General features: G+C 46.6%; 1 protein-coding gene across 6 annotated transcripts in view; it reads left to right on the top strand.

The window, feature by feature from the left end:
- Positions 1-465: 465 nt before the first annotated feature.
- The window catches only part of FERMT2 (FERM domain containing kindlin 2), a 54,227-nt gene continuing 30,834 nt past the window's right edge, over positions 466-23,858 (top strand). The window contains exons 1-3 of one of the 6 annotated variants that reach the window (XM_083166614.1): positions 466-832; positions 2,524-2,690; positions 21,914-22,147. In XM_083166614.1, the coding sequence (XP_083022740.1) occupies positions 2,534-2,690; positions 21,914-22,147 (391 nt within the window). In that variant the 5' untranslated portion in view covers positions 466-832; positions 2,524-2,533. Of the gene's footprint in view, positions 957-2,138; positions 2,281-2,523; positions 2,691-21,913; positions 22,148-23,858 lie in introns of those variants that run through there. The other 5 variants (XM_083166617.1, XM_083166618.1, XM_083166619.1 and 2 more) reach the window with 5 other exon arrangements.

A 23,858-nucleotide genomic window follows, 5' to 3' on the forward strand; every position in this document is an offset into this window, starting at 1 on the left:
AGTGGGTATTGGTGGCAGTATGGAAGAGAGGGGGGGTGCAGTAAGTTTTGCCTTGGGTGCTGTGAAGCCTTACACCGGCGCTGCATAGGTGCAAGAGGTGCAGCTGCTATGGGGCACAGAGCTGCAGGGGCGCCATCTTTGGGGGCCCTTACAAACTTTTGCTCTAGGGCCTATGAATATCTAGTTACGCCCCTGACAGTAAGGAGTATATAATGTGGGTGAAAAACAAAATGCTATATATCCAGAGGGAGTAAAGTTTGCAGTGGCCGGGGGCGAGAGACCCAGGGGTGAGACGCCATGGTAACGCTATATTGCATGGCGCAGCTCTCAGCCCGGACATTGTAGCATCAGCGCACACATTCTTATTATTATTGATGTGAATAATAGAGGACACAGTGCTGGGGGCCGGACAGCGGCAGCAGCAGCCGGGACATGTGCGGGCTATCCCGCATCCTCCAGCTGCCGGCGGGGGGGAGGGGGAGACTGTATAACGGGACAGCAGACCTCCGGCCCCCCTCTCCTCCCCTCACCCCCACCTATGCTGAGGCCCGGATGTTGGATCCAATCCCGGCGTTTTATTCACTTCCATAAAAGGGCAGCGGCTGCTGGGACTCCTCCGTCTGCAGTCACTTGGGTCCAGCACAGTGCCGCATCCAGCGCCCTCCGGGTACACCCCCCTCCAGCGCCCGGGCCCCGAGAGAGGGGAGTGACGCGTGATCCCAGCCGCCGCCGCCGCCGCCCGGCGGGGGGGGACGGGACGGGACTCCATTAGCTGTAGGAGGGAAGCGGAGTCCTGTGCTCTGCAGCGGCCGGAGTGCGGGATAGGGGAGAGGTAAGCTGCGGGCTCTGTATCCCTCCCACTCCTCTGTACCCCCCTCACCTCACTTCCCTGTTTGCTGTATCCCTCTACACCCCTCATCCTCCCAGCAGCGGCCGGAGTGCGGGACAGGGGAGAGGTAAGCTGCGGGTTCTGCTCTGTATCCCTCCTCCCCTCGCTTCATCCACCCCCCCCATACCGCTCACTTAATCCCCCCCCCCCCCCCCCCATACCGCTCTGCCTTCCTCACTCCTGTACCCCTCACTCCCCCATACCTCTCTGCTCTGTACACCCCTAATTCTTCTATCCTCCTTCCTTGCCATATTCCCCAGCACCCATACCCCTTTGCCCTGTCCCCCACCCTACTCCGATTGGTCCCGCTCTATGTCGATAGTCAATAGGTTGACCACTAATGGTTGACAGTGACTAGTTCTGAAAATGGTTGACATACCACACGTCGTGTAAAGCTTAAGGTGGACATGGTCAACAACCACAAGGTTGACATGAATTTTTAAATATTTTTGTTTCTATGTTGACATATGTCGACATGGACACCATATAAGTGTACTGCGTCTGCTCGCTATGTTCCGGACATAGTGCCTTGCTGCGCTCCGCACACTATTCTCACTCTATGCCCACTGGGATGGTAAACTATGAACAAGTCAGCCTGCACCCAAGAAACTTGTGTCATCGATACAGACCTTAAGCTTGTGTCGACCTAACAATGCTGACCTATGGTATGTTGACCATTTTCACGTGTCACCCTAGTCACTGACTAACAGTGGTCGACCTAGTGTTTGTCGACAGAGAGACTACATACACCTGTGCACCCCCTCACTCCCCATGTTCTCCCTCTCCAGCCCCCCCCCCCACGCCCTGTGCATCCTGTCCCTTGTATACCCCCACTCCCCATGCTCTCCCTCTCCAGTCCCCCCTACTCCCTGTGCATCCTGTCCCCTGTACATGCCTCACTCCCCATGCTCTCCCTCTCCGGTCCTGTGCATCCCCTCCCATGCATGTCCCTAATATGAGAGAAGTTATCAGTGCACCCGGCTAGACCGGTTGGGTGAGTTGGAGGTAACAGGTGAGCAGCGGTCTGCAGAGTGTTCCTAGGATTCATCCTGCACATGTATAGCACTGGGTGACGGGGATCCGGGAGGGCAGGAGGGGCTGCAGGGAAGGAAGGCCAGGGCTAGGAGGGGCTGTAGGGATCTGGGATTGTGTAGGGGGAAGAAGCCCTGGGCTAGGAGGGGCTGCACACACTGCACAGGAAACCGCTGTTCTCCAGTCGCACTGATTCTCCCACAGCCTTAACCCCTGGGCTGCCTGTGGCTCAGCAGCTGTTACAGTCTGTGTGGCACCCGCAGACCTGGGTGGGTGGGGTGGGAGAAGCACCAGTTGCAAGGGGGGGGAATATACTATTGGGATTTTGCTGCATCTTCTGTGCAAGCCCAGCTAGTGCGGTAGGTGCCAGTTGTTAGCTGCCAGTTACAGGAGACCCTATACTGGCAAATCTGTAGCCCCCAGCCCCCCTCTTTTTTTTCCCACAGCAGGAATATTTACCCTGGCTTTTGTATCGCAGCTATTAATATTCCTGCGTTTGCCCTTCCAGCCTCCTGAACCTATTTTGGCTGCATAGTGTGGCTGATTCCTGCTACCAGGAGGCTTCTCTCGGCTAATGGGACTCTCATTTCCTCTGCTCGTAGGAAGGTAGCGATGGCTCTCGATGGTATACGGATGCCAGATGGCTGCTACGCGGATGGGACGTGGGAATTAAATATCCACGTGACAGATCTGAACCGCGATGTTACCCTCAGAGTTACCGGGGACGTACACATCGGAGGGGTGATGCTGAAATTAGTGGAAAAACTTGGTAAGTAGCACATGGGGAAGGTGTGGCTGTGTTTCGGGACTCTCTTTGGCTGGTTACCCTCCCCCTTATCCAAGGTCTGGAATAATGAGTTCATTTTACTGCTTTCACCCATGTACAAAAAAAAAATAATTATTCTCAATAACTTTATTGTTCTAAAGTTCCCCTTCAGATTGTTCACATATCACGTTTTAACTTTCTTAGAACGGTCGTCCAAGGTTCTGGGAAATCTGACTTTAAAATGTTTAACTGTGTAGAATTATGGGGGGATTTTGTACATGATTTTAGGTGTTTGTGCATCTTCCGACCTTCACTATTTTATTGATACTAACTAGTTAACAGTTAATTATTTCTGCTTTAACCACATTGTGGCCCTCATTCTGTTGTGCTCGATAAGCTGCGAAGCCTGTGACGCTGATCGCGTCGAGTGCACGCGCCACCATGTGAGGGGATGTTAACAAGACATGTCTCCGCTGCAGGAGAAATCACCCGATGGTTGCCGACCAGCGACCGATTTCTCCTGCCTTGCAAATAAATCCTTGGAACGGACTTTAATATGCGAGCGCCGTGATGAAGACAGGGCGGGCGACAGGAGGCTCAGATCCCTGTATAGTGAGTGGTGTAGAATTAGCTGCGCACATGCTCTGTACCTTGTAGAAGTAAATATGTCAGATTACCAGGCTGTCTGCAGTATGTACACACAGGCCACTGCATACATGCGCAACACTATGTAAACCCCGTGCTTATCTTCTGACTGATAAATCTGCTGATAGCCCTGGTAGTATGTTCCAGCTAACGGTCTCCTCTGCCTGTGCACGCTTAAGGGGCGTAGTACAGAAAACTGTCTCTTTATAAACCTAAATCCAAATGTGTTTCTTGTATTTGGTTTGCAATGTAACAGAACCTGAATGCAGTGCAGTAAATGCACCTGCAATGAGTATAATTTTTTTATCTGGGCCCTTTCATCTAATATACCCCTCTAATGGTCCTTATATTACTGTACCCCTCCCCCCATTCTGCAAGAGTGGTGCACAAGGCTGTTGATTCTGGAGAGACGGTAGGAACTACCAGCCTTGAGTTGGCAGGCTGGAACCTGGTGGGCATCAAGTGATGTGTCCATAATAACAAGACGGTGCTGCTACGCTTGACTTGTAGTATTCATTGGGAAGAAATTGCTGTTGATGTTAATAAATTGCGCAGATGTTTGTGTATCAGGTCCCCAAAACTTGGTTGGGTTTTAGTTGGTAAGGGTTTCGGGTCTCCTGGTATTGTCAGGACGTATCTGAGCTCTTTCCCTGCCGGCTGTGACTGAGGCTTCTTCCATTGCCTGCCCCAGGCTGTAAGTCCTGGTTCTCTAAATCCACCCTGTCTGTTTGCTTTGTGATTGTAGGGCAGATCAGGGAAGATCAGGGAGTGCATGCCACGCGTGTGCCAGCTCTGTGCTTCGTTTATCATGTCACAGAAACAAGTGTTTAAAGGGAGAGTTCACCTTCAGGTGACTTTAACGCCTTGACCTTTTTGTGGCCTCCTACAACTTTCCTCTTCCTCTGATACTACTTTCAGACCGCAAATGCCGTGTCGCACATGGGATTAGGACACGGGTCCCATCCCCAGAGCAACACGGCAATGCGGTCTGAAAGTTCCGACACGGCATATTGCTGAGTCAGTGACGTCACAGGGGGCAGAGCTGCTCGGCGGCGCGTCATCGGGGGCTCTGGAGGAGGCAGTACTTGGAGCTGACAGTGCTGCCTCCTCCATACTGTGAACGGGACACGGGTCGCTCGACCCAGGCACCCGTTCACACTGCACTTGACACGGGTCATAGCCGTGTTCAACCCTGGTCATTACCAGGGTTGAACACCCGTGTTGCTCGACCCGTGGTGGCCTTTTCAGACCGCACCTTGACCCGTGTTGGGGCCGCAAGAACACTGCAATAACCCGGGTCTAGAGTGCGGTCTGAAAGCGGTATTAGTTCTCATCTTGCCATGTGACTTATAGCTCAGCAGGTCCTCACCTGTTATGTTGCCCTGTGATAGAACAAGGTTGTGGTTCCTGTATTGTGTAAGGTGGTCACAGCAGTGAAGAAGACTCAGTGGTCGATTTGTACTGATAAAAATACTCACAAGAAAGAGCCAGAGCCAACGTTGTATCCCGTAATATTTATTTTGGGGGAGTTTACAAGCCAGTAAGTGAAAAGGTGTGACCTTAATTAGGAGACATACTGAGCTGATGACTGAGCTGATGACTGAGCCCTTGATTATAAAACTAACCACTCAGTCAGGGATTATAGGTCGTTCATAGTGATCATTCTAGTGTGGTCTGTATATCAGCACTGATATGCAAACCAGGCCTGGGTTAGAAACCCCACAGCAGACAGCGACACCCCACGCAGGGAAGTTTAACTGCATGGGTGCTAGAATGTACACTAGTTCAGGAGACCCCTCACTCTGCGTACCAGACACTCCCCTCAGAATAGTCTGAGCAAATCCAATGTGATGGGGTGGGCAAAATGGTATCCGAATGACTGGCTGTATGTGTCCATGTTTTTGCATCTGCACATTGGCCCTTATTCAGATCTGATTGCAGTACAAATTTGTTCTCAAAATGGCCAAAACCATGTGCGCTGCAGGTGGGGCAGATGTAACATGTGCAGAGAGAGTTAAATTTGAGTGGGGTGTGTTGAAACTGAGATCTAAATTGCAGTGTAAAAATAATGCAGCCAGTTTTTACCCTACACCGAAACAAAATCTAACTCTCTCTATACCCACCTGCAGTGCACATGGTTTTGCCCATTTTGAGAACAAATTTGTACTGAGTAATGGCCATTGGGGGAGATTCTCTATAGCAAAAATTCTGTAAAAACCCCGTTATCGGGTTTTCACTGCGAGGGGTATCGCCAGCAAAAGCTGGGTATACCCCATAGAAGCCTATGGGCTTCTTAATGCGACCCCCGCCACCTCGCGCCGACACCCCCCCTCACCTGCTGTGTCCAGGCAGCACAGCGATTCCTGTTGCAGGGAGGAGGAGGAGAGGCCACCCGGCAGCAGCCCCGGGTAATGGAGGGAGGGGGGAGCCACCGGGGCCCGCAGCACATCGCCGGCAACATCGCAAAGGACAGCTCTTCACGCAAGAGCTGTCCTTTGCCATAATTATCGCATATGTTACAGCACATGCGATAATTAGGTCTGCGGTAGCCGGCGATGTGCGGCGGACAGGAGGCGTGGATGTTACAGCATCCCGCCCATTGTGAGCACAGCCTTGTGCGGAAGTGTTGGTCAGAATAATTCTCCAAGCGTGTTTGTGTCCATTGCAATAAGGCAAATTTCTTGGACACCCTCGGCATCGTGTTTTTAAAGGACCGCAAAATGCCCAAATTGTAATCTTATATAAAGAGACTGTTTTTAGTGTAGCAAAAGGGGGTCCAAGTAAGGAAAATCAGCACCAAGGTTATGGGTGATTTGGTGGCACAAAAGGGACCTCATTCATTCTTGGCGGGTGTTACTCGGATGACTAATTCGTTAACTTGTTACTTTGGAGACCGGAGAACCAATCGTATGTTCTGTTTCAAGGCACCAGAATGATGGAAGAAAGAGGCACAGCTCTTATATAATGAGAGCTTTCTCTGACAGTCATTACAACGTCGCAGGATGTTGGGACTGGGTGTGTTCTATTTTGTCCAGGTTAACACCGACATGCAAAAGGTCGACACAAAGTCAATATTTCTTAACTCTTCTTTTTGTCGCCGTATTTTATATGTGGATACCATGTTGGATTCTTTTTATTACCCAGCCATAGGAATCCGCTACTGGCGTTCTAAAAGTTGAGCTGGGCATCCTGCTTCTATTGTGGAAGATTGTCTGGATAAGGCCTACAGGTATTCCATCTGATTTCTCTGCTGTCAATACAGGCGGTGACTCCAGTAAATCCCCCATCCCACATGGACTAAATTGTGTATTTGACCTTCATGAAGTGATTGAGGGGCTTAGCTGGTCAGACAAAGTTGCCCCTGGTCTCTGGGCATTGCATAGACTCTTGCTATCTTGTTGTTCTCTCCCGTCATGTTTCTTTAGCTTTTTGGCAAGTAATCAGATTTACGTTTTTGATAAATCATGTTTTTTTAGATTACAAAAAGCCTATGCAGCTTAAATTGGCAAATGCCGTAATCTGTTCTGTTTCTGAAGGCCATGAAAGGAAGAAGAGAACCCCGGCCAGAGCACCGGTACCTCTCCCCTTTTCTGCAGAATCTTTAGGAGGGATTGGGGGTGCTGTGTCTGTAGCAGTTACTTTCCCTGCGGCTGCTCAAGGTGACTTCTGCAGGGCTGTTAAGTGCTCGGAGTAAAGTAATTAGTCGGCAGAAAATAACCGCGGCCTTCTGTATTTTGAGTTATTGATTTTCTGCAGAGACTTCTCCAGCTGTATTTCTTTTAGATTACAATTGGCTCCCTTTTTGCTGTTCGGTTGTTGCAGTGATAAAGAGGCTTTCTGGATGGGACGGGTAGGAGGGCTTTGTCATATTGCAGGAATAAATGGGAAAAAAAAAATATATATTACTGGGTATTTGGCCTTACTGCTATTTGCTCCAGTGTGATGCTCTTATATCCTCCCACCCTGTATCTTGCACCCTTCAGAGCGGTCACGCCTGTTCTACATGCAGAGAATGGCATCTGGAGCCTGTCACTTTATTTTCCCTAGCCTAGGAATGAACAGCTGATGCTCCAGTGTGCGCGGTTGCCGGCCTGGAAGTGACCTCTTGGTATGTGGAAGGAGTGTTTACCAGATAAACATTTGTTACCACAGGATTATAGTAATCTCTTACCTGAGCGAATGCTCTTAATGTGCCCATGGGTAACTGCCAGCCTTCTGGAGGGGGGTTCCTGAATGTTTGATTTTAGAGCAATAGCTGTCAGCCCATGCTGAACGCATGTAACAATATATTCTGCCCCAAATACAGTGGTGCGTATGTACTACAGTATGTCAGACACATGCAGGCTCAGTGATCCGGGTAAGCCTGGTAGATTCTTCAAACCTGACTGGAAACTGCTGCCGCTGGGCTTGGGCAGTAGCCCTCGTTCCTCCTTTCACACCACATGTAGTGGCTGATGGCCCGGCTGTGGGAAAGAGGTATATCTGGGCATCTGGACCCCCCCCCCCCCCCCCTTGTGTTTGCCAATGTGTTTTTTTTTTTTTTTTCTAATAAAACTGAAACCAAATGCAAGAAACCAGGGCTACAGTAGCAGGATTTCAGTGTCATTGAATGATAGGCAAACCCATCCTCTGATTAATACACTGTTAATGTTTGTATCACAATAAGGAGGGTACTTGCATTGCACTGGTTAATTGGGTTATTATTGATATAGTTCTGTCCCTGCCCCATAGAGTTTCTGTATCTAGCTGTCCTTTGATTTGCGGTCTGAAGCCACCGTGTTCCTGTCATTGTCACTGGGTTTCCTCCCCGACCTGTCATGTTTGTTTTTCCTTCCTCCTGGTGGTAAGCCTCTTCAGAAGGAGAACGGAGGACTAGGTCATTCAGTCTTGTATGTCGCCACTTTCTCTGAGCCCGTACTCCACTAGCTGGGTCTCTGCCACATGCAATGCATCATACAGTATGGAAGCCATCCTGCTGCAGCCTCATCCGGACAGTCACATAAGTTATATAGTGGGAGGAGCAGGGTCCCCAGCAGCACAGAGAATATCGGGAGATGAGGCATGTGTCAGTGAGGACAGTGCTGCATGTGACAGGGGCAGTGACATGATGTGAGGAGGGGAATGGAGGCAGCAAGAAGCCACAGACAAAGTTATATAGTGGGAGTATATCAGGAGATGAGTCGGGACATGGCTGAATGTGACTGGGGGCAGTGACATGATGTCTGGCCCTTGCTTCTGTCTCCTGCAGAGGTCTTGTAGGTGGTGCTACTAGTAATATTACCATAAGGGCGGACGCTGTACCTTCAGCACCTGATCTAGCCACATTGGTGGTTACCTGCACAATCTGATTAGTCTGGAAGCCTCAGCACGCTGCTCCTCTGCCCTACTTGCAGATTGATTTCCCCTTTGTAGAGTACCTGGGTCACAGGACAATGAGCTGGGCCTGGGCCAATAGTTAAACTGTTCAGTTGACACAAACAACAATTACAGGATTATATCTGATATCTAGGAGTTGGTCACTTGTTTGGTAAATCTGTTAAGCGTGCTGTGCAGGTTTCTTCATTACAGATCACAAGCTTCATGTAGCTGAGCACTTTATGTCCTAATTCAGGCATGAGCAACTTGTGGGTCTCTAGCTTTGGGTGAAACTACAAGTACCAGCATGCCTTGCCACAGTTTTGCTATTAGAGAATGCTAAAACTGTGGCAATGCATTCTGGGATGAGTAGTTTCACAACAGCCTGGAGAGCCACCGATTGCCCATGCCCGTCCTGAATGTAATTATTATTATTATTTTTTTTTTTGTGCAAAACCTTTTTGCATTAAATAGTGCAAAGGAGGATTGGTCCCATGTCACAGTTCCCTTCTCTTAGGAGTGATAGCGAGGCAGTCGCCCACCCAGACACGAGGTTACTGCGGAATGTTGGCCAACTGCCTCCCTGGTTGTTCTTTTTGCCACCCTATTATATGGTATTGGGGGCATTAAGGTGCAGGAGAGAGAAAGTACAAACCAATCCGCTTGTCATGTTATAGGCTGTTTGACAATTTTGGCCCGGTTATTGCACTCCTGTAATCTAATTGAATTGCCCCAGTGGCGTTTCATGTTTACATGCAAGGAGGGTATTTCTCTTCGCCTTCGCATTTAGCCATTTTGTAATCTAACCGGTTGGTCTCAGGCCGAGGAAAGACTGGAGGAGTTGCCCGTAGCAACTGTTCTTCTGAGGTAGCATTTGAGTACATACATAAACTATGTAGAAGCAGATGGATTGTTATGGGAAACCTGTCCACTTCCCTGCTCACTTCACCACTTGATATGTCAAACCCTCAACATTAACATCCCCATCGTTTGGCAGCAATAACCAGGCGCAAGGCCAGTGAATGGGTAAGCTGCCGTCTAAAGAGCATTGGCTCATCCCACAAAATGGCTGCCTCCTACGGTGTGGACTTAAGTCTGGGTAACAGTCTCTTGTGTGCCAGACCATGCCCAGAACCGCTTCAGCAGACGACTAGTTGGTATTTGTCCACCCAGCAAACTGGTATTTTTGTGTTTCACGTGTCTCGCATTGGTCAGTAGCGTGGAAGGAATGGCCGCTCACTGTGACCGTTAACATCTCCATAGTGTTTACAAATGGCCCCAACCGGATTCCTGTCAGAAACAGATGTTTTCATAATGTGACTCTGCTTCCTGAGGATGTATTCCCGCCCAGCTCTGCCTGTGACTCGTGCTGTCAGCCGACCGAGGCGACTATTTCCATACTCTCTCTGCCTAGAAAACCAGACGTTATCCTGTCACTGAGCGATCATCTGGTCCTGTCATGTGCAAGACTCGTGTCTCTGCATTAAAGTTGTCTGTAAATGCAAATCGTTGCTCTTGGCAACCTCTGCTTGTACTCTTCCATAAATGTGTTGTGTGGGGTTGAAAAATGATCTTTTGATCTATATATACACCAGCTGCTAAGATTGCCGGATACTTCAAGACGTCCATATTGGATGCGCGCCTATACCCCTTGATTGCCTGGCAGGTCTGCCTGTATGTGGACAGTGGCTGCGTTACCAGTCCCAACTGTTGTAGGATCTGCGGGAATGCTGCAAAGTTACCTGAAATGTAACTTTCACTCTGATTCCATGTTAAATCTGATTTTCAGAACGATTGCAGGGCGGTGTCTCCAACTTTCACTTTCATACAGGCTGAAACTTCCACTCAGAGGAAAAGTCAAGAGTGTCCATTGTGTGATGTAAGGGGGAAGTGATGATTACTGCATTTCATGGAAAGCACTTGTCAGGGGGGGGGGGGGGGTAGGAGTAATTTGTGTGGGATATAGGGGAAATGCCGGATCATAGTAATGTCATGAATCATAGGGCTGGTCAGCATCGCACATAGCGGAACCAGAGGTCTTATTTATAACCTAAAAGAACTACATGACCTGGTGCTGATCTGGTGTTTAATTACACTCTCATGTTACACTCTCATGTCCTGGGCTAACTCAGCCCCTGATATAAACATAGAGAACACAACCAGAAGAATGGATATAAATTTATAGAATTAACCATTTCTTATATAACTCAGCAGATTCCGTTGTGATTTACAATAGGAGACAGTGATACAACAAACTGGGTATTTACAGACAGTCAAACTTATGAGGGTGGTAGCCAGCTACTTATTGCTGTGATAAATAGATTTATTACATTAAATTAACACCGGCTGGTGTACTCTAAAATAACACGAAATGCAGCTGAGATGGTTGTCTGCTGTAGTCCCAGCTGTATACAGTCACTAGGGTGACCTACAAAATGTTGACATGCGTTAGGTTGACCACTGAAGGTCAACATATCAAAAGTTGACATGATTTAGGTCGACATTAGGAAGGTTGACAAAAAAAATACTCATGATTTTTTTTTTTTTTTTTTAGACCTGGGGTTACAGCATGGTATATGGAGGCGAGGGGTGCCCAATATATAGGGGGCAGTATAGGGTGGGGTATACATTTTTTATATATATATATATATATATATATATATATATATATATATATATATATATATATATATATATATATATATATATATATATATATATATATATATATATATATAATTACCCTCCAGTGGCTGGCCCTACAGAGGGGGAGGAGCAGTGTGCCTTTTAAAAAAAAAAAAAAAAAAAAAAAAAAATTTTTTTTTTTAAATCTGTAGATAACTTTAATCCAATATTCTAATCAATATATGGGTGCTGAAGCTATCTCTGGCGTTTCTTGTACCGTAGGAAAGGCTGCGTTCTATAAGGGGGAACCAGCAGCTGGCAGACCTTGGGTATCGCTGATGTTGTGTCCTGGTACAGGCGGCATTTTGCTATTGCATTTCTGTTGGTTAAAATATCCAGCTTCTAATCTATTTTGCCTGCCCACCAGTCTTATACATTGCTATAGTCAGTGTAAATGTCTTCTAATGACAGCTATAAAGTTTTGAAGTATAGGGACGGAGGACTGTCCAGAGAATGTGCAGGAGTTTGGCTAAATGAGCCTTTTCTATTACTAGTGTGACCTCCCAAATACACCGTGTCTCTAGGCAGACCGAATCACAGGATCATGCTGCACACTGCTGGGACTCTTGCTTTATGTATATTTTGGTTGTGTTTGGTGCCCCACAGCCCCTACCATACTCTTCAATCTGTGTGCAAGGCAGCGTTATCTGCATGCTATCCCAGCCCCCTCCCCCATGATATGTACAGTAGAAGCGTATACACAAGTGCCGGAGCATTTGCACTCTGGGAACACATTGCCTGTGTCTGGTCTCTGCATATAGCCCATAGTGACGTACCCCGCTGCTGGCTGAGCTCCCCAGCAACCATCTGGTTTTAGTTTACACTTTCAGGTATACTGAATTGATACTGTAATGGTTTCCATATATCTGCTGGTCCTCCTGAAATTACCTTTTGGCGCATGAAATAATTACAGTGACATGACTACTTTTTCAAAGCCCCCCCCCTAATGTCTTGCCCTGCGTCAGTGGAAAAAAATGTATTGCTTGCCTCTGTTGTTGTTTCCAAGTTCTTTTTGCCCTTAGATACAGCGGTGAATCTGCTCTGTCCATATAATAGTGTGAACAACTTGTCATATCCAATGGCAACAAAACTGGAAGAATTCTCTGAACTCTGTGAAATTTCTATCGCTTTAAAAAGAGAACTGGCTTCTGTGGTATAATGTATTTATCACCGTTTCCACAATGTGTGTTGGGCGGTATCTGTATAGAAGTCTATATGCAAAATGTAGCACAGAGACCTTACGGTTAACTAGTATATATGGGGTGATTCTGGTTGGGTTGCAAAAGCAAACTCCTTCTTTAACGGACAAAACCATGCTGCACTGCAGGTTGGGCAGATGTAACAGGTGCAGAGTGTGTTACATTTGGTGAGTTATATTGTTTCTGTGCAGGGTAAATACTGGCTGCTATATTCTTAAGGTCCATACACACTAGGTGATTATGCCCAGTGTGTAGGGACAACGATGGGGTGCAAAGCCGCTCAGTGTGTATGCACTGTCCCCCTGCCTGGCGCCGTCACTGGGGGGGAGGACGGCTTTGCATAGCGCATAATACCAGCAGATGCACGCTCCCGCATCATCACCAGGAAAGCCGCCTAACAGCGCTCATTGCCGGGGCATACACACTGGGCGGCTTTGAGCTGAAAACCGCTTAAACCTTCTGTTTTGAGCGGCTTTCAGCTCAGTCGCCCAGTGTGTATGGGCCTTAACACTGCACTTTTTAGATTTCAGTTTGAACACACTCCACCAGTTTGAACACACTCCACCCAAATGTAACTCTCTGCACATGTTACATCAGCCCCACCTGCAGTGCACATGGTTTTCTCTATTTAAAACCACCCCCATAGTTCCTCAGCAAAACAAAAAGTTGACGCATGTAATTTTCTAAAAACCTTATCCCTTTTCACCTTCTGATGTCCACCTATTAACAGTCTGTCTAGATCAGGGCTGGGCAACACCAGCCCTCCAGATGTTGATGAACTACACATCCCAGGATGCTTTGCATTAGTTTTGCTATGTGGCCATGCTGAAACTGATGCAAGGCATGTTGGGATGTGTAGTTAATCAACATCTGGAGGGCCGGTGTTGCCCAGCCCTGGTCTAGATGCTGCTTATCCTTATTCCCGCACACCCCCACGTTGTAGTGGACATATAGGTAAGGGAAATCTCAATCTTTGAATAGTTCAGATACTGAAGTACAACTAAAATAAAACATTTAAAAAATTCATTTAAGGGGATTCTGTTTTGAGGATTACTGTCTGGCACGGGGAGCGATGTGTGACACAGGCCTACTGGTGACGTGGCCATAAGACCTGAAATAGTTGTGAACAGTAATTTGCTCCAGATGTTTGCACGGACGAAGCTGATGGATTCCAGAGGCGATCTCTTCTGTTTGGATAAGCCCCATACGCTCCTGTGTGGGTGTTACACTTTATTTTTAATTATATATATATATATATATATATATATTTCCCTTATTTTAAAATGTCTTATCTTATTATGAAGTTACTACTTGTGTTATAGATGTGTGGGTTTTTACATTTTTTTTTAATTTTTTTTTTTTTTTTTTTTTTTTTCTAACTTGTGAATCCTAACCTGAAGCAATGCCAGCTGCGCTCAGGAATTGTGGGAGATCTTTAACAATGACTGGAATGTTATTACTCTCCCGTACTCTCCAAATGTGGTAATGTTTCACTGTACATCTATCCGCTCTAGGCCTACAACTGTACAATATGTATCTGTGGGGGCGGAGCAGGACTTGTGCGTTGTGAAGGTCTCCTTCAATGTGCTGTGTTGTGAACAATGAAGAAAGCACTGACCATGGAATAGCGGATTGCTTCTGCTAAGTTACCAATGCTGTCTGCGTTTGTTGCTGATGCTTGGTTCAGGAGCATGCAAGATGCGTGCGTTCCAGTCTGCACTGGCGCCAATGTCCTTGCGACTGCATGTCATCTTTATGGCTGTTGCGGCCATTTCTGTCCACCCACTGATTCCGCAGCTCTGCCCTCTGATCAGGGACCGCTGTACATAGTGCTACCCATACACTTGTACAATGTGCAACGAATCCAATCGAGTCTTATGGTGCAAAACTTGCCCCTTTCAGCACCCAATGGCGCATCGGGTGCTGGAAGAGGGCGGGCCAAGGGCGTCAGAGTTGCGTAGAACTGGGCATCCCTCTGGCTGATCTCTCTCAGCCAATCAGAGGGCTGCCCAGTGTTTTAAAAATTCTGCCTCCAGCGCTACTCTACTCTTCTGCCCGTCCCCCTCTACGTCACCAGCGGTCCCTCCGGCCCTCTCTTCCCAAACCCCACGCTGCCGAAAGCGTTCCCTCCGCCCCCCACTCACATGCAGTTGTTCCTACAATTCAATAGATATTATATACAGCACATACTGTCTATTGACGCGACCTTCAACGGTGTGTCCGTGCATCGTGTCAAATGGTCCCTTTAAAAAATGCATACAATCATTTGCTTTACCGGCCAGATGTGGTAGAAATTGAATGATTGCATGCAATATCTCACAAGTGTATGGGCAGCAGTAGAGACTTTCTTTCTATGGGTTACTGGGTCTGAGCTGGTGTTAGATGCTCGCCGCCTGTTCCGTTTATTTTCTTTCACTGGTGATTTTTATATTGGTGCCGAACCAGAGTGCATGTTTTTAATACTTGTAATGCGTCCACTCAACACCTGTGACTTCGCTCCGCAATATAGATCCACGTAATGCTATCGTGTAGTAGTACTTAACCCTTTAAATGCCAAGTGAATTTGTCAAAATAGGTGTGAAATTGACAAGCAAACATTTTTATTCATTATAATGATGATGTTCTATAGGAAATCTGTTTTAAAAAATATATATAGCAGATATCTTGAACATCTCTCGCAGATATTGGTACTCAAAGGGTTAAGTAAGTTTTGTGTGTGCGTGTGCCTGATGAGCATGTCACAAATGGAGAGCCCTGTGATTATATTACGTAGATCCTATTTGCAGACCCCTACATGTGAGCTGATGTTTCTTCCCGACGTTCTATGACCTTTCACAGGGAAGGGTCTGGTAGGTACCATCCATCGGCAGAGTTTTACGGCTACCGGATCTGTAAGAGGTCGATAGACTAAGGCTGCTGTATGCTTAGCTTTGGAGAGCAATAAAGTACAACCAACCAGCTCCTGTCATTTTTCAGGTAGAAACGGATTGGCTGGTACTTTATATCTCTCCAGTGCTTAGTACATAGCCCACCTACGTTACACTATTTAGCTGAATTTTACTTTGCTTACTCTAGTCCACGGCACTCTGTCACTCGACTTGGTAAGGGTGGGCATTGGTTACTTAGCAACAATCAATGTTCCCATTGGTTGGAAATACATTTTACGTCTACTTGCGGGTTTCCGATGGTTGCAATGGCACCTTTGAAGTGAATTTACTGGAAATTAGTAGTTTTAGATGCAATACAGATAGCATCTCTGTGTGGGATCACTCTGCTATGGAGGAAGTGCACGCGAGCCAGGGGGCACCCGGACAGCTGCAGTGTATCAATGCCCCAGAGCTGCTGGGTAACTCCTTCCTGCGTGCATTATGCTAATGACTTCATTAAATCTAGCCAATTCTATTGCTGCATATGGTCAAACAGGTGAGCGACACTCTGGCACAATTCTCAGTGTCTCAGGAGTTGACACCTTGTGCCACATCCAGTACACGTCTTGTGCTGAATTTACTGAATGAGTCTCCGGAGTTGGCAATACCAGGCTGAGCTGTGGGCCTGCAGCACAATTACAGAACGGGCTAACTTTCCATAGCCCGGTGCCAAACCGACCCAATATAATTGTTCCTTTGTCTGCTGCACACAAACTGCAATTGTCCCTGTAGTCTTGGAGTGCAGCCCTCAAATGTACAAGCTCCAAGTGTGTGTGTGTGTGTGTGTGTGTGTGTGTGTGTGTGTGTGTGTGTTTAAAAAAAAAAAAAAAAAATCGCATCAACCTTTCAGAACTTCAGTTTCTAGATCTTCCGTCAGGATGATAAAATGAACAAGAACTTCCATTTGACCACGTGTGAAGATACCGAACAGACATCACAAATGTGTACATTACACCCATCACCATAACAACGCCCAAATACAGCAGCCTGGGAAGATTACAACATCTAGCAGTGGAAGCATAATGGCACAATATTACATTTCTTGTTTAGCTGTAACAAGATTAATATCCCATTGTCCACATGGTTCTACATAGATGTCAAATAGAAAATTAGCTGCCAACATGAAACCTAGAAAATGGAAATAATCAGGAGCCGTAGGACATGTACAGGGTGATTCCTTACAAAGAACCCCAAATACCATCAGGACCACAATGTAAAGAGAATGTGATTATTGCATAAACCTGTAATGCTAAACCAGGGTATCTTTATTCCTGCAAATAATAATAATAATAATAACCATATATTTTGAATGTCTCTTCTTCAAAGTTATGAACTGGAAACGTCTCTATCATGTCTTGTCTGGCAGCCTAGGCTGGGTTCTGGGTGTGATGTGTTACTCAAGTTTCTGTAACCTTGGAAACCATTGCGCTGACTGGCCACGTTATCGTTTGGCTCAGACTGATCTTTGACTGCGATTGGTATATTCTGCCAACGTGTCAACTTGCGTTCGAGATTGAGACTTCATGTAGGCACAAAATTCCTTAAAATCCCGAGATTAGTGGCTATTGCACTGCCAAGCTTACTTTATTTTCTATATCCTTCATGAATTCCAAGTACGGCTAAATCTCTCTTGAGATGCTGCTGATTTGGTTTCGGATATGGCTGTAGAGTGAGTGAGTGTGTGTGTGTGTGTGTGTGTGTGTGTGTGTGTCTACCCTGCACAGTTAGTGCATACATTGTTGCAGTGGTCTTATGTGCATTATTACAGCTGTCTCCACTTTAGCCCCACTTGCTTCTAATCCTATGATAAATACCATCTGGGTCATTGTTGCTAGAACAGGCGGGTTCATTAGCTTTACATTATCAAAGCCCTTTTTATCACCATTACTTAGGTGAGTATTTGATCTCTCTGCTGGACGTTTGATAGAATTGTTGACTGATGCAAAATGAGATTGCTTTCAATTTGAACTGAACCCAGAACCCCTGATTGACCAGTGTCCCTGTGCTTTTGCTTGCTCTCCTTACTTAAGGTGCCCACACACTAGAACAATTTTTTTTATTTTTTGCAGATTTTCCGATAAATCAGCCGATATATTGTCCTATGTTTACCGATAATTGGTCGAAAATCGACCGATAACGGTCCGATGCGCGCTCCTGTCGATCTTTTGCTAAATCTTCTGATCTTGTATGCTGCACGAAAGATCAGAAGATTTAACAAAAGATCCATAGAAACGCACACGGGATCTTAATGCCCGGTACACACCAGGACGACCCGCTCACGATGCACATAGTGAGCGGGTCGTCCAACCCACTCACAATCATGTGGAGCTCACGATGTGCACCAATCTGATCACGACCCGCACCCGGGTGTATGGTTGTTTTCAGATCCTACCTGCTGCAGGTAGGATCTGAATAACGACCGACCAACCCACGGGGCCGCACATCGGATCGGGATCGGACCAGAACAGGCAAAAAAGGGCCCAATCTACATCCAATCGGTCGGGATTGGATCTAGATTGATGGGATTGGGCTCTAGTCGTTCTGGTGTGTACCCTGCATAAGAAAAATCTTTGGTAAAGATGTGTGCTTGCCTGAAATCTTTTGTCAAAGATTTAAATGCTAATTTATGCGCACATCTTAAGATCCCAGATCTTTCTAGTGTGTGGGCACCTTTAGCCTTGGCACCATTCCCTGTCCTGTGCCCATGTTTTCCAACGCCCAATAGATAATTACTTAGCCAAATAATTGATATTTGCAGGTAGCAAATCTGGGTATGGGCACATCCCCAGTATGCCGGGGGGGGGGGGCGCGCGCGCGCAGTCTAGCTAGGGTCGTTGGTCTCTGCCACATGAGGTGGAGGACCCTACAGACCAATCTCCCAACTATTGGGATGAGTGTGAGGATGAGACCTTCTGCAAATCCTTTTTTATTTTTTAACGGTCCTGGCTTTGTAACCTATTTTGAGCCGGGATTGGGTCAGGTGGCATGCTTTTCCTTTTATTCCCTCAGTCTGTGTCCCTACAATATGTTCTTGTAGGAATATATGTCAATACTCTGCCATGCAGCGCCAAATGGGTTCTATCGCCCAAATGCCATGAATGGAGGTGGTGAGGAGAGATGTGCTGGCTGCAGTGACCTTTATTCTCGCCTATCCTATGGTATACGGTCACTAGATTGACATGCATTAGGTCTACCGCTGAAGGTCCACAGGACAAAGATCAACGTGGGTCGCGCCCCCCCCCCTTTTTTTTTTTTTTTGTACCAGCAGACGTGGCAGCCCTATCATCCACTAGTCCGTGAAGGGGACACAGTGCACCCATTTTGAGTGTGTCGGCCTAAGGGCTTTGTCTACCTTCCTGTGGCTGACCCAGTAAATCACACCCTATCCTATATGTTACACTATCTGGCTCTTTTTTACTGTCTCTCTTATAGTAATTCTGTATCGGTATGTGAACCTCTAGTGTGTGTGTGTGTGTGTTTGGGGGTTCCTCCATATTGCAGAGCAGCACTCGTGTATCTGCTGCTGTTATCTGACTTCTGTTTATTGGAGACTTAAACCACTCCGGAATCTTTCTGATCTTTAAAACCTTAAACCTCCCAATCAGCTGTAAAGTGAGGACAGGAGATCAATACCCAGATTTGTGAGGTGAAAGCTGCCTCCGAGATGCCAAAGATGATGGTCTCCAGGTTTATGGCTGTTTACAGGGGAAGAGAAAGTGCTGTCCTGGGTTCTGATAAGATGACCACAGATATGGGCTCCCTGCAACATTGTGTGTACACACACACACACACACACACACACACACACACACACACACACACACTCTCTGTCCTTGCGCTGTTCTGTACACTCACAACAATGTGTCTTCACGCTGTACTAGACACTCACTCTGTTCTATATAACCTGAGTGATGCCCCTTTCCCACTGCAGCTCTTAAACGGTAATTTGCCTTTTTAAATGGGTAGAGCTGCAGTGGGAAAGCTCCAGGTTGCTTTATCCGGTTAAAAACACTGGGTTTTTTTAAACTGGTAAAAAGCAGAGTTTTACCCGTTTAAAAGCTTTTTTTTTTGGCAGTGGGAAAGGGGTACCCGTAAAAAAAACAAAAAAAAAAACGTCATGGGGTCCCCCCCACTGCCGTAACCAGCACCAGGCTGAAAGAACCAGGGCTGGTAATAAAAAATCAGGAAACCCGACAAATAGGGCTTCGCTGATTTTTTTTTTTTTTTTTTTTTTTTTTTTTTTTTTTTTTTTTTTTTTTAACCAGGCTCCAGGTCCGGGGCTGGTTCCCAAAATACGGGGGACAAAATGACTAGGGGTCCCCCGTATTTTAAGAACCAGGCCAAACCAGCCAGCAGGGTAATGCCACAGTCGGGGGGAGACTTTTTATACAAGTCCCCCCCGGCCAAAGCATTCAGCCCTCTGACCGGTCAGCCTGGCCAGGGGCCCTGGGGGAGTGGGGACCCCCCCCAATGAAGGGGTCCTCCCCTCCAGGACTTACCTGCCCAGGCTGAAGCCTGGTGCTGTCCCCGATGCCCCTGTGTGACAAAAAGAGCTTTTAAACAGTAATTTACCGTTTAAAAGCTGCAGTGGGAAAGGGTCTTTATGGCTCTTACCCGTTTAAAAAAAAGGGTCACTACCCGTGTAGTCAGTGGGAAAGCAGCATAACAAGGATATATCCTGTTTAGTTTGGATATTACCCCCTACAGAGTGGATGTGTCACAGATAGTGACGTGTCCTATGTTTATAAATTCCAGACGGTCTAGTGAATGAATATCCCCCCTCATACTTTAATACTGGCCATACGTTAGCACAACCTGATCGTAAGCAGGTCGTAGGAGCGAACCAGCGATCGTATGTGCATTAAAAGCTTACGATCACAAACAAAGCCGACAGATCATACATATGCTGCACGTATGATCTGAGGATCGACCCGCAGGACTGCATCGTACTGATATACCTCACAATGTGCACATCGATCGCCCGACTTGTTGAAATTGTGCATTTGGGCCTGATTTCTTTTTGAGGCCACAATAAGATTCATGGCCGTAGACTTGGCCTAATGAAAACTAATTTGTTGGCTTTACAGAGCTGTAGCCTAACTAAAGGCATTCCACAGTCCATGCTTTAGGGATATTCCTGCTTGTGCACAGATTATAGAATTACACTGACTGAGGTACTGATGAAGTCACCTGTGCATAAGCAAAAGAAGAGGTGGTGCATCTGATAACTGTCCCCCTTGTGCCAGAATTCTAGAATTGCAGATGGGGAAGCGCATTCCTCTTGCTGAGACCCAGGGCATGGACTTCTGTGAGGAACATGTATGTTGTGTGGAAACGTGACCTTGGCCTCACGCCTGCACTGATGGCGGGTGGGCTGTGCAGCTTGAGCAGTGTTTATATTTGGGGTCTGATGTAAGCATCCAGAGTGGTGTCCTTGAGCTATTATTGAGGCGTGAGGTATGTGACCATAATCCCATTTATCGCATTAGTTTAATGTATTCCGTTCTCTCACCGGCTGTGTCTTCCGCAGAACGCCATTCCTTATCGGGTCACCTCGGCAGTAAGAGCGGGGTCCTAATTGTAATGCTGCATGTGTAAGAGGCGCTTGGGATGGCATGACGACATCCCTGTGGGGGCCTAATGCTCACAGGAGATGTCGCTGCACGGGTCGGGAGGAACCGTGACTAGAATATAAAGTGATCAATTAATGGAGCGACTGATCCAGTTATGTGCTCCACCCCTGTGCTTGCGTACAGTGCAGCAGCATCTGTACGGCTCAGACTCCCATACATGGGATAGGGACGGGTCCTCGGGTTTTACATTTGTTGTTTTGTGTGTGTGTGTGTGTGTGTGTTCCTTTTTTGTTTTTAATCTATCTGCTGTTTAATTGAGGCAGGCCTGACAATGATTTGCTCCCAGTGTCTGGTCCCAGAACCAGTCACAGAGTTACTTGTGCTGCTGTGATCAGCCCATGACCCCTGACCTCTGGCTGCAAGGATGCTCTTATATTGTCTAGGAAACCCTCTAGGGCAGGTATAGGCAACCTGCGGACCTCCAGCTGTTGTGATACTATGCATGCCTTGCCAGAGTATTGTTCCGAAATGCTAAAACTATAGCAATGCATGCTGGGATGTGTAGTTTCACAACAGCTGGAGGTCCGCAGGTTGCCGATCACTGCTCACGGGTGCAAGACCTGTATTGAATGTGGGTACTGTAGGGGTACATGTATTGTATTATGGCCCTCTAGGATGTGCTCAGTCTGTATTGTGTGGATAGGTGTGCTCTGTCTGTTTTTTTGTATGGCAGGCTTTTTTTTTTTTTTCTTGCATATTTTGTGATCCTTCCCTGCCTAATCCTATGTATCTGCAGTATGATGTGCTGATCACTTACACAATTTGCTTTTTATTCCCCGCAGATGTGAAGAGAGACTGGTCTGACCATGCATTGTGGTGGGAGAAAAAGAAAACTTGGCTCCTTAAAACCCACTGGACCTTAGACAAGTACGGTATCCAGGCAGATGCCAGGCTGCAGTTCACCCCTCAGCACAAGCTGCTCCGCCTGCAGCTCCCGAACATGAAGTACGTGAAAGTGAAGGTCAACTTCTCTGACCGCGTCTTCAAAGCCGTCTCGGACATCTGCAAGACCTTCAGTAAGTAGCGAGGAAGGTCCCCTCGTGGGGCAGCAGCTGTCTGATGGGACTGTGTTAGCGTATTGGTGTTTATGGCCTGTTTCGTGCCAATGTGTGGACAGGAGACGAGGCTAACGAGGGGCTGCCGATTGTCTCACATCAGCGTGCTGCAGTTGTGTTCTCCTGTCTCGGGATAGACCTTGTGACCTGCAGTAGTACGGTGATTAGTATTTGGCCTCCTTGCTTATTAGTGGAGTATCATTACCCATTTTCTCTCTTGTGACCTTGGTGTAAAACGGTGACCCTCTGTTACCTTTTGCTTTGTGTCGGTCTATGCCCCGTTGTGAGTCATGTAAGCTGGCCTCTGTCTTGTTTTATTCCCACCTGTAAATCGCAGTGGGTTATGCTGGCACTATAGAATTATACTTATTTACATTTGTATCGTATTGCCAGGAATGGAGAGAACTGGCGCATGGGTAAAAGGTTCTGTAAACCGTAGCAGCCAATCAAAGTCTGCTATTCATGGTGTACACTCAATGACAGCGCTAGAAAAGGCAACTGCAGGTTTTGCGCCCAGTCAACAGTGTTTGGGTGTTAATTGGTGCAGATCTTTATAGTACCTTTTTATGGCGAGAGGAAGGAGATGAGTGGAAACACTTTGTTAGAATGCCGCGCACCCCTGGTGAGGATAAGGGATAATATCTGGGAATATGTAACTGACGGGTTTTATCACAGAAAGCCATGTGTGTGTAATGTTGCTGCAATGTCGCTCCCCCTCTGCATATATCCCATGTGACTGGGGAACAATATACACCATTCAGTAGAACATCTCGGTAGGGGGTGTCTAATATCTCCAGAATGCAATGTTTTTCTTGTCGTAAAAACCTAGACTTCATGTGGTCTTATTTTAGTGCCACCGAAAACGGGAAGCTTGTTTTCAATCCGACACAGCAGGGGGCGTTCAGTTGCTCATGGGCGGCTGATCGGTGATAATCAATGGGTGCTGGTGGTCACTATTTCTGTTGGCACCCTGTTAAGGTGGTGAGCATAAATCTACCCAAAGTCTGTATTTCGGGTGCCCAGTATTTTCGAGTTTTGCTGCTTTGTCTAGGCCCACTGCATTTGGGCAAGGCATGTGTGATTGACGAGTGATGGTTGCCTGTAGTACAAGTGCCTATTGACTTAACTATGCCACTATTGATTCTTTCTAGTTGAAATTATTATTATTAAAATATATATATATATATATATATATATATATATATATATATATATATATATATATATATATATATATATATATATATATATATATATATATTTTTTTTTTTTTTTTTTTTTTGTTACCATTCCAAATCTGAGTCCTTTGTGGATGCTTAAGGTTCAAGGGTGCATACTACACTAATTGGGGGTCCATGTCTACATTGAAACAGTCGACCGTGTGTGTGTGTGGTGTTTTTTTTTTTTTTTTTTTTTTTTTTTTTCCTTTGGTTTTGTGTCGCTGTTTCAATGGACCCCTAATTAGTGTCGCTTGCACCTAAAACAGCCACATGGGTTTGAGTACAGTAAAGTATTAAAGTCCACAAAAAAAAGTAAAACTCATGACCTATTGGCTGTCTACCTAGATCCTGTGTAGACCGTTCTGTCTACACCTAAATGTATTAAGCCCCTATACATGAGATTGTGAAGGCAGCCATGGTCACTTGGCGCACGTGTGCACAATCTCTGCATG

Source organism: Crinia signifera, chromosome 12, assembly GCF_055691185.1.
Source record: "Crinia signifera chromosome 12, ASM5569118v1, whole genome shotgun sequence".
Classification (NCBI taxonomy): Eukaryota; Metazoa; Chordata; class Amphibia; order Anura; family Myobatrachidae; genus Crinia; species Crinia signifera.